Source organism: Petromyzon marinus, unplaced genomic scaffold (genome assembly GCF_048934315.1).
Source record: "Petromyzon marinus isolate PM22_M1 ecotype Great Lakes invasive population unplaced genomic scaffold, UKy_Petmar_22M1.pri1.0 PM_Scaffold_26, whole genome shotgun sequence".
Lineage (NCBI taxonomy): Eukaryota > Metazoa > Chordata > Hyperoartia > Petromyzontiformes > Petromyzontidae > Petromyzon > Petromyzon marinus.
The window spans coordinates 377000-393558 of NW_027423235.1; the positions used below are offsets into that span (position 1 = coordinate 377000).

Consider the following 16559-nt stretch of genomic DNA (forward strand, 5'->3'; position numbering starts at 1 on the left):
CCCACCACTACGGGCTCGCCACCGCCATCTACACCCACTTCACGTCGCCCATTCGACGGTGACGTGCTCTGGCGTCAGGCACACGCGTGAAATCGACCTTCGCGATTATTGAGGGGACTATGTTGTTGTCTTGGTGTGGTCTGGGACTGTGTTGCCTTTCCCAAGTTTAGGAATTTATTAATTAATTGATGTACTTATGCAATGTTAATTTGTCATTATGGCACACCTCCGATTAGCACGATTGGCTACGTACTTGTATATCTTTTTTCTATTATTTACTTTTAGTGATTTGTTTACCTTTCCTATTCTTAGCACTCCTATCATCTACCTACTGGACATCTGTCAAAAAGAGCTTTTATCGCGAATCGGATTTCTCCAGGATAAAGATTCAGATTTTGACTTATTTTTCTAAAAGGTCCTTTAAACGGGAAGTTTGGCCAATTCCTTAAATGGTTGTTTGGCTTGTGTTGGAGAAAAACTAGAGGATTCGGAGAACACCGACGCCTACAAGGAGGGTGACAGTGTTCCACGTGCAGAATCAAGAATCCATTGCCGTGTTGCAGCGGCGGCCAAAAGTGAATTGCAATTCTGCCATGGATCGCTAACGATTTTGTTGTGGATCTTAAATAAGAACACAGATATGAGCAGGCAGCAATTTGCGTTACATCTGATGACAAATAAAAAGTCCTCAACAAAGAATTAAATTCATACATTAACAAAGATAATTTCCACCAGCAGATGGTGCTAGAACGTGGTATGGCCAGAGTACAGTATTCTATCAGGGTTAAATCCATCTGAGTCATTGTTTGCGTAGCTTTCTGGTGGATCGTGAAACCCGCTGAGATCCAACAGAATGAATCGCGGTGCTTGGTGGATTAATACCGCTGCTCCGTTGGCATCTCGTGGCCATACCGCAGCCTGTATCTACTGTAAATTTAATCTTCATATTAAATAGAGGCTACAACAAATGTGAATATTGTTGTTGTTGTCTCCCTGTACCGTTACAGATACTCGGATGTGATTGTGCACCGGCTGCTGGCCGTGTGCGTGGGCGTCGACCCCACGTACCCGGTGCTCACCGACAAGCAGAAGCAGCAGCAGCTCTGCAACAACCTCAACTACCGCCACAAGATGGCGCAGTACGCCCAACGCTCGTCTGTAGCTTTCCACACGCAGGTGGGAGGCGGAAGTGTGGGCCACGTGGAGCTTGCACGGCGTGTGCTTAGGCACCTGATAATGCGTCCATTCGTCTCTTGAAAACCATTTTTAAGGTCACGAAAGCAGGCATCGTATTGTGCGTGTAGTAAGAATCAATTGTTTTCTATTCGCACGCTTACGTGTGGTGGTGCCGTGGCTGTACTGGTTGGCTACACTTGACATTGCTTTTCAGCATTCTTCTGTGTTTGCTGAAAAACCTGGTTACTTGGCACATTTGCCCATGATGTGACAACTTTATTTGATTGGCTCTGTCAGGTGATGGAGGATTATAGTCAATACAATTGACATTGTACCTTCACGATTGAACTCAAAATAATCCCCATGACATGATGCCAATAGCACAACTGGAATAAATTAGCGGGGGGATGCAGGAAAATTACCTTAAATTTTGTTAAATAATTATGGGCTTGGTAAGTGATGCGCGTGTGTCTGCTCTTTGCCACGTAGCGGTGATTAACGGCTGTTGTTGTTGTGGTCTCAGTTGTTCTTCAAGACTAAGAGAGTGGTGAGCGAAGAGGGCTTCGTGCTGTTTGCGCGCAAAAACGCCGTGGTGGTGCTCATTGTTGTTGTGGTCTCAGTTGTTCTTCAAGACTAAGAGAGTGGTGAGCGAAGAGGGCTTCGTGCTGTTTGCGCGCAAAAACGCCGTGGTGGTGCTCATTCCCAAGTACGGCTTGGAGGGGACGGTTTTCTTTGACTCCAAAGATCTCAAGCTCAACGTTACCTTCGACGAGGAGGTAGGGCATGTGTTCACTTAACCGGGAGACATTGGCATTTCCTGAACGGCTGAATTCTGCATTTAAACCCAGGACTGGCTTAATGCACTGGGACCCAAGCCCCCTGACCATCTCTCTACGATTAGGTTTCTATCAGACACACAGACACTTGGTTTAAGGTGGAAGAACGCAGTGAGATACGAAGCTCCGTTTTTTTTGCCATTTGGCAGTGTGGACTATTACAGAGGAAGTTACACCGGTGGATACATTAGAGCCGGATGGCTCACAGGGCTATACCAAAATAAACTGAAACTGAATTAAATGATGTAAATGCGTTTCAAATATAAAACTGTCACAAATAAATTTGCTTTGGAAATAACTGCCATGACGGAGCCCGTATTGTCACGGAGAGGACATCACATTGAAAATACAGTAAAATCCTTCAGATCCGGAAGAATTATAGGGAAAATCTAATGCTTTCTGTAAACAATGAGAAACTCGAAGGGCAGAAAAGTACTTGTAGAATAAAAACAAATGAGGGAAATAGTAGTTGATGCAAAAAGTGATCTCTAGATGGCAAAAAGCACATTTGTCATCAGTGGATCCGGTCCTTTCCAGCATGTCTTGCATGCCGCATTACATTGTCACTCTGCGTGGATAATGCACACAGCCTAATTTGGACCAGAAGCTCAAAAGGGTCAACATTTGCAGCCATATTTTAGGTATGTTCTTAACTGCAATTGTACACTCCATATAACCTAAGGGGGGTTGCATCTACTACTTAATGATGGCCAAATAAGGCTTTAAAATTCCTTGGCTGGCCAGCACATCACGATCCCTCGGTTGGTTTGGTCATTGCAGCCATCGGCTTCTCATGCCTGATTTTCAGCTCGCGGTGAGGTGGCCCAAGCGGTATTGCATTCGCTGTGTGTTGTGGAGATTTGTGTTTCAAACTCGGTGGCCACTCCGGTTAATACTGTGGTGTGTCTTCTTTGGTTCTTTCGGTAAAGTCACGTAGAATGAGAATAAAATAATAAATTGATAAAATAAAATAGCACAATAATATTCTCACGACGTTTCGGCCACAACACAAGCGGCCTTCATCAGGTGAAGGGACGAGACTGTGTTGTGGCCGAAACGTCGTGAGAATATTATTGTGTTATTTTATTTTATCAATTTATTATTTTATTCTCATTCTACGTGACTTTACCGAAAGAACCAAAGAAGATGAATCCTTGCAGTCACGAAATCTTTAAATCGAAACTGTGGTGTATTAAGCGTAAAATATTTACAGGCTATCCGCTTTAACAGTGGACGTTAAAAGATCCTGTAACGTTATTCGTGTGCCAGCATCATGGTCCAAGGTTGGCAAATTACATGCAAATTACTTATTTGGGGAGCACATATCAATCGGTCGCCTCCTTTTACAAAGACGTAGCAGTGACCTTGAATGCAAACGTTTTGAGAATCAGTGAGGCTTTTCTGAGTGACCCATGTAATAGTATGAATAATAACGTTGGGTTTACGTCAATCCGTGCTTGTGTGCAGGGCACTTGGCAGAGAGCAGTCAGCGGTAGTGTAGCGGTTAGTGCTCTGCGCTACGATCCCGGCGACTTGGGTTCGATTCCTTCGCACGGTCAACACCAGTGATGATTATCTGAACCGGTCCTGGGCCTCGCCTAGGTTGACTCGGAACTCAATTGAATGCCTGCTGCGGTGTGTAAACATCGCCACTGGGGAGACAAAGGCGGCCGGGCATGGCGCTGGCAACCCACCCCCTTGTGTGCCGTGCCGGCCTTCATCTGTGCTCCTCGCCAACAGCACTTGCCCCAACAGTCTGTTAAGGCTACATTGGAGATATGTCTTTGTGTTTTGTGTAGGGCCCCACGCTGTGCGTGGAGGGCATCGCGCTGAACATGTTCGACCGCGTGTGCGTGCGCGTGTCGCTGGATTCGTCCAACCTGCAGCACCAGCGGATCCGCATGCACCTCGTCCGCCCGGAGGTACTCACCGTGCGGCGCGACGCGCAACCTCGGAATACCACCGATTTGTATTGTGACCATGCTGCTGTTGCTGCTTGCTGCGCCAGCAGTAGTGCACAAAAAACAAACGCTCGCCGCATCGGAACGTCAGCGGGCCGAAAATTAATGGCACAAGCCACAGCATAGCGCTTGTTGCCATGCAACCCAAACTGTGGGACCGTATAGTAAACCCATAGAGACACAGAGATACATAGGAGATACAGAGAGACCCATTATGATTCCGAGAGATTCATAGAGACTCATACAGATACATAGCAGTGCATTAAAAACAAGCTCCTGTACGATTGTGGCCATGCAACCCAAACTATGGACTACATTTTACACCACTGTAGTCTGCGCTCCTTGAATGGAGGGGGTGGCAAGATGACACAAACTCTCTCCTGAGGCTCTCCCGTAGCTATCAGACCCATACATTGGCATTTAGCCCCTGAACGTAATACCCTTATAACACAGGAATAAAATATAAACTCCGGTCTTGGATGGAAAAAATATATGTATAGCTAGCATTTTGAGCTGCAGTCTGTTGTCCTATACCTCCTGTAACTGGCAAATTGGATATAACGCGATGATGAATGTATGAAGGAACGCATTTTTTGTATAACGCGGATCCAAACTGGATATAACTCGGTTGAATGAATGGAACTACGTCGCGCGAGTAGGAATAAGCGGTCGTAACGGCTGCCTCGGCGTAGCATCACACAAGGCGGGATGCTGCTGGATGCTTCTAGATGCTACCCACGTTCCTTAGTCTTTGTTCAGCCTGTGTTACGCATCTCACGCGTTATTGCGGACTGCGCTTTACCCCATATAATATATTATTTATTATAACACGATTTTTCCAAAACGCGGTGTTCTTGAGGTACGCAACTACCGTATTATAGAACAGACTGTATATCCAAAGACTATGGGACACTATCCCTACCTATATCAGTTGTGACTGTCCGTGTGTTTAAATCCAGCTTGAAAACATCGTTATTAATTGGCTTTCCTGGATTCTGATTGGTTATTACTGTGAGAGGAATCATTATGATTAGCTTTTATTGCATTTTGCATGCTGTGTAAAGTGTCAGTATCACTGTCATTATTGTTATTATCGGCTTTTACTTTATTTCTATTGGCTTGTATCTATACTTGAGTAGTTTTTTAATGTCCAGTGCTTTTTTGAGATATTTCGATATGCAAGGTGCTGTATAAAATAGATTTTTATTATGGCCCTAGTTCATTGCACAAGAAGGGCCATTATCTGAAACATGACCTATTTAAATGATGAATGCGAGTTCTCAAGATACCAAGCTAAGTCAGGGTGTGGGAGCCTTGGTAGATATCAGATTTCTTAACAAAACTCCATGAGTCTGTTCTGCATGGGTTTCCTCCGGGTTCTCTGGTTTCCTCCCATATCTAAAAATAAGCATGCGTTGAAACTGGTATTAAGGTAGTTTACGTATCGCCATGGGCGGCAGGGTGGCACATTGGTAAACCCTTGTGTCTTGCAGCAAGAAAACTGGGTTTGATTCCCAACTAGAGTGTGTTACTGTGTGGAGTTGTCATCTTCTCTCCCCGTGTTCCTCAAAAGTCTTCAGACTTGGCGAAGTTTTTCAGTGTTAATAAGTGTAATGATAACGTATCACATTTGTTGGAAATACTCGCATATGTGTGTGTGAGAGCATTGGTGTAGTGGTTAGCACGCTGCGCTATGAACCCGGCAACCCAATTCCCACTCACCGCCAACACCAATGAGGATTATCTGAACTGCTGTTTTGCCTACCCAAGGTCAACTCTTTCTTAAATGAGTACCTGGTGCAGTGTGTAAACATCAGCACTGGGGAGAGGTGTTGGCCACTTACCCCCTCGTGGGCCATGCCGCCTAACAGCAGCACAGTCTGTTAAAGGCTTATTTGGGTGACTATCTTTGTTGTACGTTTGTGCCATTTGTGTGTCCGCTGTCACAGATTCCAGGCTACAACCCTGCGGAGTCCACCCCATGGGGCTCGCCTTCTCCCCGGCCTAAGAAACCCAGACAGCACTAGTGTATCGTGGATGCGGTGTCAACAAGATGTCGGAGGAGGTGCATGAGTGGGCACACACTCTGGGTTTTACATCTGCAGAGTTAATTAAGTGTACATTGTGCTCGCAAGCAGAGGTGAACAATTGAAAAAAAAAAACAGTGGCGGTTATGAGAAATGTTTCCCTGAAGTAACAGACGGTTTGCACTCTGAACTTGCAATCCAGAGTTCACCGGTTCTTCGTTCTCCTGGCGCAGCGGTTCAAATGGTAGCGCATTTTTTTTTTTTTAATTTTTACCTTGCCAACCAGTACAATCAGCCAATTAAGGTGTATACGCGTCAAGATGTATGAAAGGTTTAGGATATCTTATGCCCCACTTCTTTGCCAGCCAAGACACTGACCCCCTTGTGATGAAGGTGATTTCACAAAAATATTGGTTACTGAATCGGTGGTGTGTATTGACTAACGCAGCAGTGTCCAACCCACAAAGCACTGTGATCCATTCTGGTATATCTCAACATGTTCCGTGATCTACCAGCAATATATGACCAACAGTTACCCGGATGGATTTAACCGACTAATAGAACACTGTAGACATGCCAAGTGCTAGTGCGATCTATTGGTTTAAAATATATATTATTAATCCATTAATTCTTAGTCGGGGATTTTGTTTTGCCATCTGCTATAACAAGAATTGCTTTATATTAGAGGTGTTTATTCCTATTTGTCCTGAGATCCACAATCAAAATCTTTTGCGATCATCCACCCATGGATCGCGATTCACATATCGGCTACCACTGATCTAACAGTTGAAAACCAGTTTAACACGTAGGCTTTCGCGACCAATATCCATAACACGGGTTTTTTGGGTTAGATCGCGTAATAAATATTTAAATGTGTCAGTAAACCCGCCACCACCCGACACAGCCAATTCGAAAGGTTTGTCACATTAACAGAACGTGCCAATTCGTTACTAGTAACATCACACCGGTGTCTTGGAGAGCAAAGCCACAACATTTACAATCTGAGTACAATGTTTCACCAGTAATTACAACCAGCTTCATCAGGCGACAGCCAGATTCGTGGAGAATCCTCGTTCCTTAATGCGCATGCATAATGTGTGTTGATTAACATATAAATAACCCAATCGGCAATGGATACCCATAGTCATATGCATTCATTGATTCCCCTCCCAATTCGCGAAAGAAGTGCTCACAAGTGATGGCTGTCGCCTGATGAAGCTAGTTAGTGCTGGCGAAATGTTGTACTTAGATTGTAAATGGTGTGGCTTTGCTCTCCAACACACTGGTGGACTGTACTAGTAACGAATTGACATGTTCTGTTTACGTGACAAACCTTACTAATTGGCTGTCGGGTGGTGGTGGGTTTAACAACACATTTATATATTTAAACGATCTAACACGTAAAACGTGTATTATAGTTAAAAACCTACAATTGTGCCAGGTTTGGCCTGTCGCAGTGGGCCATTAGGGTGGCCACTCGGAGGGCAAAGCTCTGGGGAATCCGAGCAAGAGCTTCGAAGTATGATTGTGCACGGTGACACCCGCAGGGGTCTCGTGATGGATGGCAAATGGAAGATTTTTTATCGCAAGAGGATTCCCTGCAAGGGATGTTAGGTTACTTATTCTTGTGAGGATGCCATTTACTGTATGAAGGGGCAGCGGTCAGCTGCATAGAACAGGGTATAAAATTCCCCGAGCTGTTGCTGTTTAAATCGTCGGTTTAACGGATAATTTCACCTCAGGTTTTTTTACACAGCTGCCCCACCCCTCATTGGACTCTGTGCAATCACACAAGGAATGTTTTTGGAAAAAATGTCGGTGTCAGAAAATTTTAAGGTTTAATCGTTTACAAATGCGCATTTCGTTACAGCTTCTCTTGTCCTTTAGACGTGCAAAGATAATTTCTGACAAAATATTGACACGTTTTCAATTTTTTTCGTAAATGGTCGTAACTTTGCTCACGTATATACAGTACTTGGGCAATAATTCTGAGCTCCTGGAGTAATGGTAAAGATTTAAGCGAGTTGATGTCTTTGCGACTTTGTGTAAATGTGTTTAACATTTTTTAGCTGAATCGTATATTTACAAGCATGTACACATGAGTTATACGCGTTTATATACAAAATTAAACCGATTTATTTTCCATGCATCTTCTGTTATTTTGGTTACTTAAAGTTACGTTTTCCACTGCTGGATGAACATCTCGCCACGTGATGTTGGATGTCAGGTTTAGTTTGACCATACTTCACCATGCTGGTCACTGTTGGATGATAATAATGTCCACTTGCAATGCACCACTGCGCAGTATTCACTTGCCTTCGAATCGAGTCCTGCACCGCCGTTTCACATGCAAATTTGATTCTCAATCCCTGGGCCAACTTGCTCCTGATTAGCATGCGATTTGCCACATTTCGATCTCGGAGGTGATTAAATGCGCCGGCTTCCAGGCTTGTTGAGCCGCTCGGAGCCCAATTAACGAAAATTGTTGCCAAAGCAAAAGCGTGAGCTCGAATGTTTGTCCGTGTTCTTTTCAAACCACCAGTCGAACGCCGGCCTCTGCCCACTCCGACCGTGCGGAGGCCCTGGCCGTCGGGGAGGCCCTCATGGTGCCTCACGGCAAACGTGGGGCCCGGGTGGGCGCGTCGACGGTTGATCGCGTACAGGCGGTGCAACTCCCACAAATGAAACATCACACCTTGCTGATCTCGTGTCCAGGAGCATAAACGATCATCACGCAAACTCCGGTCATCCTCGCAGCAGCAGCTCTTGGCCATCGAACAAAGACGATCACCGCTTCCTTCCGATATTAGAAGCCACGAGCTATGAACGACTCGGAGGTTCGAGCAACCACAGCCGAGTGGGAAGGCAGCAGCAGCCCAGGCGGTGAGCCAGCTCCAAAATCCCCCAAGCACTGAAGTTCTCAATTTAGTACATTGAAAAACACGACGGTAAGTGAAACAACGTAAATCGAAACCAATTTTGCCATTCACTTGAGGGGCCGTCCATGAATGACGTCACGCAATTTTTGACCTCTCGTCACTCGGCGTCACAAAAAGTCAGACCCCCCCCTCAAATATGACGTCACACAGGTCTGCCCCCCCCCCCCCCAAAACCATATTTCCATTTTGAAAATAAAACATGCTTCAACTATTGTCATTGTAGTGCGTGGCGCTGCACTGATGTTGTAGGAGTGTTATAACAATTAGTGTTATAACAATTCGATACTTAAAGTTGCGCATTTTGATGTGACGTCACATTTCTCAAACCCCCCCCCTCCCCCTCGTCACACATCGTCACAAATGTCTGACCCCCCCCCCCCCAGGTGCATGACCGCGTTACCGTGTTCATTCTGTGAAGGGATGAGGAAAAGGAAGAGGGAAAAGCATCCAGCGTCGCCGCACGCAGGCAAGGTGTTTATCACACAGTGGTCAAAATATAAAAATACATATATGTAGTGGGTTCCACGGAGACTGGAGACGTCTTTAGAGGCAACGCAGTTTATTGGTAACTATGAACAGAACTCCCCTTAACTCCCACTATCTAGGGAGGTACAGCCTCCGGGCTAGCGTGCCCTCGCACTGATCAAACCTGGCTCTCAGCCCTCTGGCTATCTGTGCCCTAGGGGAGGATAACTGACCCGACCCAGCCAAGGTACGGGTCCTGACCACTGGTCCGCGCTCGGCCCCGACCCTTATAAGGATGTCGGGTCCTAGGGTCCTAGCTAGGCTGGTCTTCTGTTCTTCCTCTTCGGAACACTGCCCCGAGCTGTCCCAGAGGTGCCCCTTTAATACACCTCTCGGGGGCTCTCCGCCCCCGGTACCGCCCCCTCTCTAGAACCTTCCAGGGGGCTCTGGAAGAACCCCCCAACCCCTCACCTGGGGCCTGCCTCTCTCTGTCCTTCCCCAGCTCAGGGTGGCACCCCCTATGGGCTTGTGCCCGCAACTGCAGGTAAGTATACCGACGGTATAGGATGTGCATTTATTACGCTACATCTATGCGAGAGAGGTTGTGGACAAGAGTCTGCTCTGCGGGAAGCAAGCATTGCCATACGAATGAGATGAGCTCGCGTTCGATGCGGGCAGTCTTGAGGACGACCGTCGACAGGCACGCGTGGAGGCACGCCGTGGTCACAGCGCAGCGCCGACTCGTGTAGGTGGTGATGGCTCAGTTGTAGAGAGGAATGCCGGAGCTTCGAGCAGATGTAGCCGAATGTAGGATAGAGCATCTTGAGGAGCGTTGCCCTCGACCCCCTCCGGGAGGCCGTATGGTTTACTTGGCACTCCCGTCCCTTAGAGTCCAGTCTGATGTAAGCCTCCTCAGGTTCCAGCAGCCTGGCTTCGTAGGTCTTCATTGCACCGCTCTGCTCGTCTAGCATAGTCTGAAGGGTCATATGTGGCTGCCTCCTGAATCTTCACCCTCCTGCAAACCTTACTCGACATCTCGTTGAGGACTCGAAGAAGGGCAGTATTCTCTTTGTTTTTTTTTTTACAAAAGGGCTTGTAAGAGCTCTCGTTCCTCCCACCAGGATCTCTGGTGTCAACTTGAACGGGGGGGGGGGGGGGGGAGACAAAGCTATGGCTTTTTTCCAAGGGGATCTGTCTTCCATGGAGCACAAAGATACAGGCGGAAGGTCCCTTTGGCCTAGCCATGAGGTCAGGCTCGAGTTGCTTACTGAGGACCCTACACCTAAGGAGGCTGTGGATCGCCCTAGTGTTGTATATATAGGTGTTATGAAAATTGATGAAAATAATGAAAATTAAATGAAATTTGAGATTTGCATAATTTATCCGAAATTATGTTAATTAGTGTAATTATGCGCATAAATTATGCTGATTCGAGAGATAATCGTATTAATTTATGCGAGTGGGCGTGGTTATGATAATGCAGGTCGTTATGGATTATCAGGTCGAGCCTCGGTGACAAGGATTGTGTTATGAATTGGAATAACGCAATTAATCGTATGCAGTGACGCAGGCGTTGTGAGCGTGAATGAGAGAGAGACGATTCGGCTCTTTAATTCCGTATTATCGATAAGGATACGATTACTCTCGATTGAACATTACGGATTATGTGTGTTATGGATTATGTGGTGATAGTGTGCTTATGATAGGTCCCCAGGATTCAGATCTCATACGCAGAACAATATTATGCAGAATTTCAGGAAGAATCACACACAAACCTTCTGCTTTAATCAATTTTATTTCTAGCTAACTTTAATTTTTGGATAATATGAAAACTCAATCTCGGGATTTTGGAATTTCAACACAGCGTTAACATGATACCATCACGATTGCGTTGTTTCACCTCGATAGCGGCACCTGTGGTTAATTCCCGACGCGTAACGCAATCGATCGGTTGTTGAGAGAGAGATTAAAAACATGCGAACTATTCTATCAAACCTTAACTTATAATATGCAAACTCGTATGCTTGAATTGTTACACAACACGGCACTTGGTCTTTGATTCGTATCCAATCCTTAATACATTCTGATATGCGAAGTTATTATGCTTGAAATCGTCAGCACAGTACCACGTTGATGTTCGTTCATTGATTCATAACGATTATGAATTTAAAGCGTTCGACTGAAATACTCCGAATTGCCTTATCAACACCACTCGATGGCCACAATGCTTCGTTACTTGAATTGTCACACAACACAGCATTCGGTCATTGATCATGCGCGGCCCTTAATGCCATTATTGTCACGTTGTTCACAATAGGATGACTGATTATTATGCAACGCTACTCGTTGACAGGGCACTACAACCAGTATTATTCTTGGAGGCACAACTATGCGTTTCAATTCGTTATTTCATTCGTGGATACCAGCAAGATTATGCAGAAAGACAAATATTAACGAACGACTCAAGTATTTCTAATCAACTTCTCAACGCGACTCAATGGGTGGCGATGTTTCCTTTTGAGATCCTTATCTCGGGCCAATCTTTAATTAATTGTGGCCAGACCCCTGACAGGGAACCGGTTGAACACGCTCTCTATCCCCGCGAGCGGCGCTCCGTGGTGAGGAGTCAAGAATTAATCCTTGTTAATGGGTCAGTTGGTAATTTATGCGGTTAGAAGTACAGCCCCAGCACAATATTACAGATAAAAATTATGAACACTCTTAAAAACGATGGATTATTCACTCGGTCGTTGCGATGTTTCCACAATCACGGATGGTTCAATGGCTTGAGGTTTTTAGGCTTTGTTAATGACCCGTGTGTGTGTGTTGAATGGTATGAGTGGTGAAAGAGTAGGCCAATGTTCGGAATCGATTCCTTGCGTCAAGCAGACGTCTGGTTTGTCGTGTAGTGGGGGGCAGTGTATCATACGTATCAGTTGATTCTTCTTTCAGTAGTTGGTTCGGACTCGACGGACGTTGGTGAACGAGTAGATGCGTTGTTGTAGCTGAGATGACCGTCTGGTAGACGGCGTTAGAAGCACGCCCGCAGCGACGCGCTGGTGCTCCGTCGTCGGCGGTTGTAGATTGCAGGCTCACGATTCGCTCGTGGTGGCGCTGGCCGCTAACAGCGGCAGCGGGTCGCCAATCGGCGACACTCGCCAATTCGGCGAGTTGTAGAGACGTCTCCGGCGTCGGTGATGGCTGTTCTTCTGCTGAGATGAGTTGAGCGGGTCTTCTGCTGAGATGAGTAGAGATGAGTCTTCTTCTGTTGAGCTGAGTTGAGATGAGTCTTCTTCTGTTGAGCTGCCCCCGAGGGCTGATGAGCTGGCCCCGAGGGCTGATGAGTCTTCTTCTGTTGAGCTGCCCCCGAGGGCTGATGAGTTGGCCCCGAGGGCTGATGAGCTGATTTCAATGCTGAAACGGCTCCTTTTTATGCCAAAAATCTCTCTCCTTCTCGGCTCCCCCTCACGAGGCGGAGCTATCTTTGATTTGATCGTATGTCGGTGGGGGGGGGTTCGTGTGTCGGTGGTGGGGGGGTTCGTGTGTCAGTGTGTATGTTTGTGTGTGTGTCATTTATGACACGGTCCTGTTCGGGTCTTTCCTCAAGCCATAAACATCAAGACAACAGACACCTCGATTCATCTCGGTGGCGTCTGGTTGTCTAATCTCTCCACCCAGAGAGAGGGGCGGGTTCCCCCCCCCCTTTTCCGTACGCGTTCCGACGCACAAAGAAATGGTTAAGATTTTTTTTTAAGTTTAACATTTCACATCACAGTTGGTATCTTATCATACACAGTTATGATCCTGCTTGTGATTCATAGTATTTGATTTATTTCCAAGTGAAGATGCTCTTCCGAGCGTATGCATTTTATCACGTGCTGCAGGGAAAGACAAAGGTGGCCGGGATCTTCCCATCTCTCTATACTTTGCAAATATCATTGCGACTCCACATTCTACCAGCCTAATCCACCCCGTTACCTTGGCTCTTACTTAGTTTATTAATTTTCGTCACTTTGTGCGTTTATAAATGTGTGACAGTTTAACTTAAAGCTCGCTCGCTCTTTTGCTGCCCGTGTGCAGGGTGGGGTGGGGGCTATTACTAAGTTCCGTGTGTGGCAGATGGTCCCCGCGATAACGATCTGGTTGCCCTGGCGTGAAATTCCTCTCTCGCGCTCTTCGGGAGAGACAAAGGTGGTCGGGCGAGACAAAGGTGGTCGGGAGCACCTCTTTATACTTTCGACTTATATTTCTCAAATACCATTTGGTCCCATGTTCGCCAAGACTCGTGTTTGTAACTACGTCCTCCCGACACCTCTCGGTTTTACCGAGGTTCGAATTGTTATGATGGAATTATTAAAAAGAAAAATAATTATCATCCTGAGTTTAAGTGGTCCATTTCTTGATTGTTGGAATCCATATCCCTTGGTTCTATAAGGTTTTATAATGGAATGTCGTGTAAGGTTAACGCGTTGTTATTATTAATATTATTTTGCAATTTTCTTTAAAACTTTCTTTGCCTGGTTGCCGTGTGTGGGGTGGGTGTGTCTCCTCATCAAACCCGGCTGGCTTTTCCAGATGGCCCCTTGTGATAAGGTGTAATTCCTGCTTCTCCGCGCTGTGAGAGAGACAAAGGTGGTCGGGGTTGCTTGGAATATTGTTTAAACTCTTTCGCAAGTTTGCTCGTTGTCTCATTCCTTCTCGATAACCTTTGATGTGACTCGGTATTTTGTCTCCAAGCTTTGTTTTAACAGTAAAAGTATTAAAGGTGAAAATCATTTGATAGCGAATTAATCATTGGATAATAATTCACTGATGTGTCTGGTAGCCTGTTCTTAATTGGAGTGAGCGTTAGGATCGCTACTTTTATCTTATTCTTGTTGTTGCCTTTTAATTTTTTTGTTGTTTTACTGGAAAATAAGGAAAAGAATATGTATTCGATTTACCCTGTTGGCGTCTGGTGTCTGCTCTCTTGGTGTTCTGACCTCGAAGGGACCTTTCCTAAGGGGCCCATCAAACTCTTGTTCATCTGGAGATTTTCGCCGATAGCTGTTACATCCTCGCCTTGAGAGTTTTATTATTTCTTTATCTCTCTATATGGCCTGTTTATGACCGACATCTGGTTTTTCGTGTTTCTGGCTTACGGGATTGATTCATTAAAAAAAAATATTGTTTGTCATGAGAGAAAGGAAAAAGAAATCTAGGTGTATGCATCCGTAAATATTCTTATGGATATTAATTGTGGAAAAAGGGCCGTATACAACACTAGGAAGCTCCAAAGTAGAAAACCAGCTTTCCAAGGCCCCCTATAAAGTGCCTGAGGCCAGGTAGAAAAATAAGAAAACTATCAAACAGGAAAGCGAGTGGTTATGTTGGGTCGAAAAAGGTAATGTTCTAATGTAGGGGTTGGAGCGGTCATTGCTGCTTACTCGGCCATGACGTCACTGCAACTCGTTTGATTTACACTTTTAAAATACAAAAATCACGACGTGTACTGAACATATTATTCCGAATCGGTTTTACCACCACTACCACCATGACACAGTGGCAAGGCTGGCACATCGCAGTGCAGCTGCTAGGCTGAATCATATGAATAAATATAATAAAATCTGTAAATATCCTTTATGTACCCAGGAGAGCCACATTGAGTCTCGAGACTCATTATTAGCTCCGTGCTGCATTAAGATGTTTGGACAATTTCAAGCATCAGGGTTCGGCACGTAGGAGGAAACCGGAGAAACGCGCAGATGTTGTGAAGCTGGCTTGGTGGTAGAATTCAGTCCAGAACATTTGGCCCCACACCTATCACTGTAACGAATCAGTGTTCTACGGGGGCATTCTAAGCGAGGACTGATTGTATTAAAATCTACTTTGATCTACGAATCGTAATGTATCAATAATGTTAACGTGTAACATGCCCCATGGTTTTTCTTAATCTGGAAGGAGGGAACAACGGATGATCTGTGTGCTGATGATGTTGGTGATGATCTCGTAATGGCTGTTCACTTCAAGGAGTGGGAGAGTCTGATGGTGAACCTGGATCGTGCCAATAAGAGGTAGGGCCTTACCATTCGCCCTACCAAATAAATCAAAGCAGTACCTGCCTTGATATTTTGTATTTCTTCAAGGACTCTACCCCCTCAACTCCGCATGATAGGTAGTTGTGGAAAGAGTGGAGGTATTCCCATATCTGGGCAGTTGTTCATGACCAGCTCCAATTTCAGAGCGAAGGTCTTACTCTGAATTAGTTCAATGGCATATCCTTTTTTCAGCTGCATAGCGCTGTATAAAAGTTACATGGCCTATCACTTCATAAAAAGCTCTGGTTCTTTTCTGCCAAACTTGTCCTCTCCCTCCCAGCTATAACCTCCCGAAAGCAACATGTGACCTTTGTTTTGGCGTGACAAACACCAGTGAAAGCAAAACACCGAAAGTGTAATGACTACACGTAATGCAAGAATCTCAGTTGTATTTCTCAACGGGTATTGAATATGAAGTCCCAGGAGGGGGTGTCGATGCATCTCCCAACAGCATCCCTGGTGGTGCTGGGGAATGTTGGTGGGAAAAGCCATTAGGCTGATGTATTTAAACATCGTATTCTGATTTATGTGGAGACACAAAAAGCGAGTTATGCTTCTACAGTATTTGCTTGTGCAAAGCATGGACAATCATTGCCACAGAGAAAGAATCAGCTCGGTGGCTAGGAGATGTTAACTACCTCACCTGGTATGGAGGAGGCCGAGGGTTTGATCCCGACTCTGATGCCTTTATAAGGAATACCTTGGATATCGAGGTGGTTACATTTTTGGAAAGTGCAGCAAAAGCCAAAAGCGTGATATTCAATACTTAAGCTTGACCTAAATAATGAGCTTACATACACGGCAACCAAAAATAGACACATCACAATAGAAATGTGCTGTACTGAATGCCAAATTTACTACTATAATGAGCCAAGAATGTCTGTGTCCCGTGCGTGACGTCACTCCACGTCGAGCAGGCCCCCTCATTAATACTCATGAATAGACTAATCTCTCACAATACAAAGGCCACTGCCACAGCCATTGACATGCTAATCTTACAATACAAAGGCCACTGCCCCAGCCTCTGTGGTTGGACCATCTCTAGCTCCACCCACCTACCTTGATGCACTCATCTCAG

The 16559-nt window shown here is 45.5% G+C and overlaps 1 protein-coding gene across 1 annotated transcript; it reads left to right on the forward strand.

Moving 5' to 3' along the window:
• Positions 1-1739: 1739 nt before the first annotated feature.
• Positions 1740-8309, forward strand: LOC142923063 (exosome complex exonuclease RRP44-like; the record flags this gene model as incomplete). The annotated part of the gene is made up of 3 exons (XM_076064002.1): positions 1740-1952; positions 3812-3934; positions 5923-8309. Coding segments are annotated over 3 exons (414 nt in total), but the record flags the coding sequence as incomplete, so codon positions are not given.
• Between the last annotated feature and the right edge of the window lie 8250 nt (positions 8310-16559).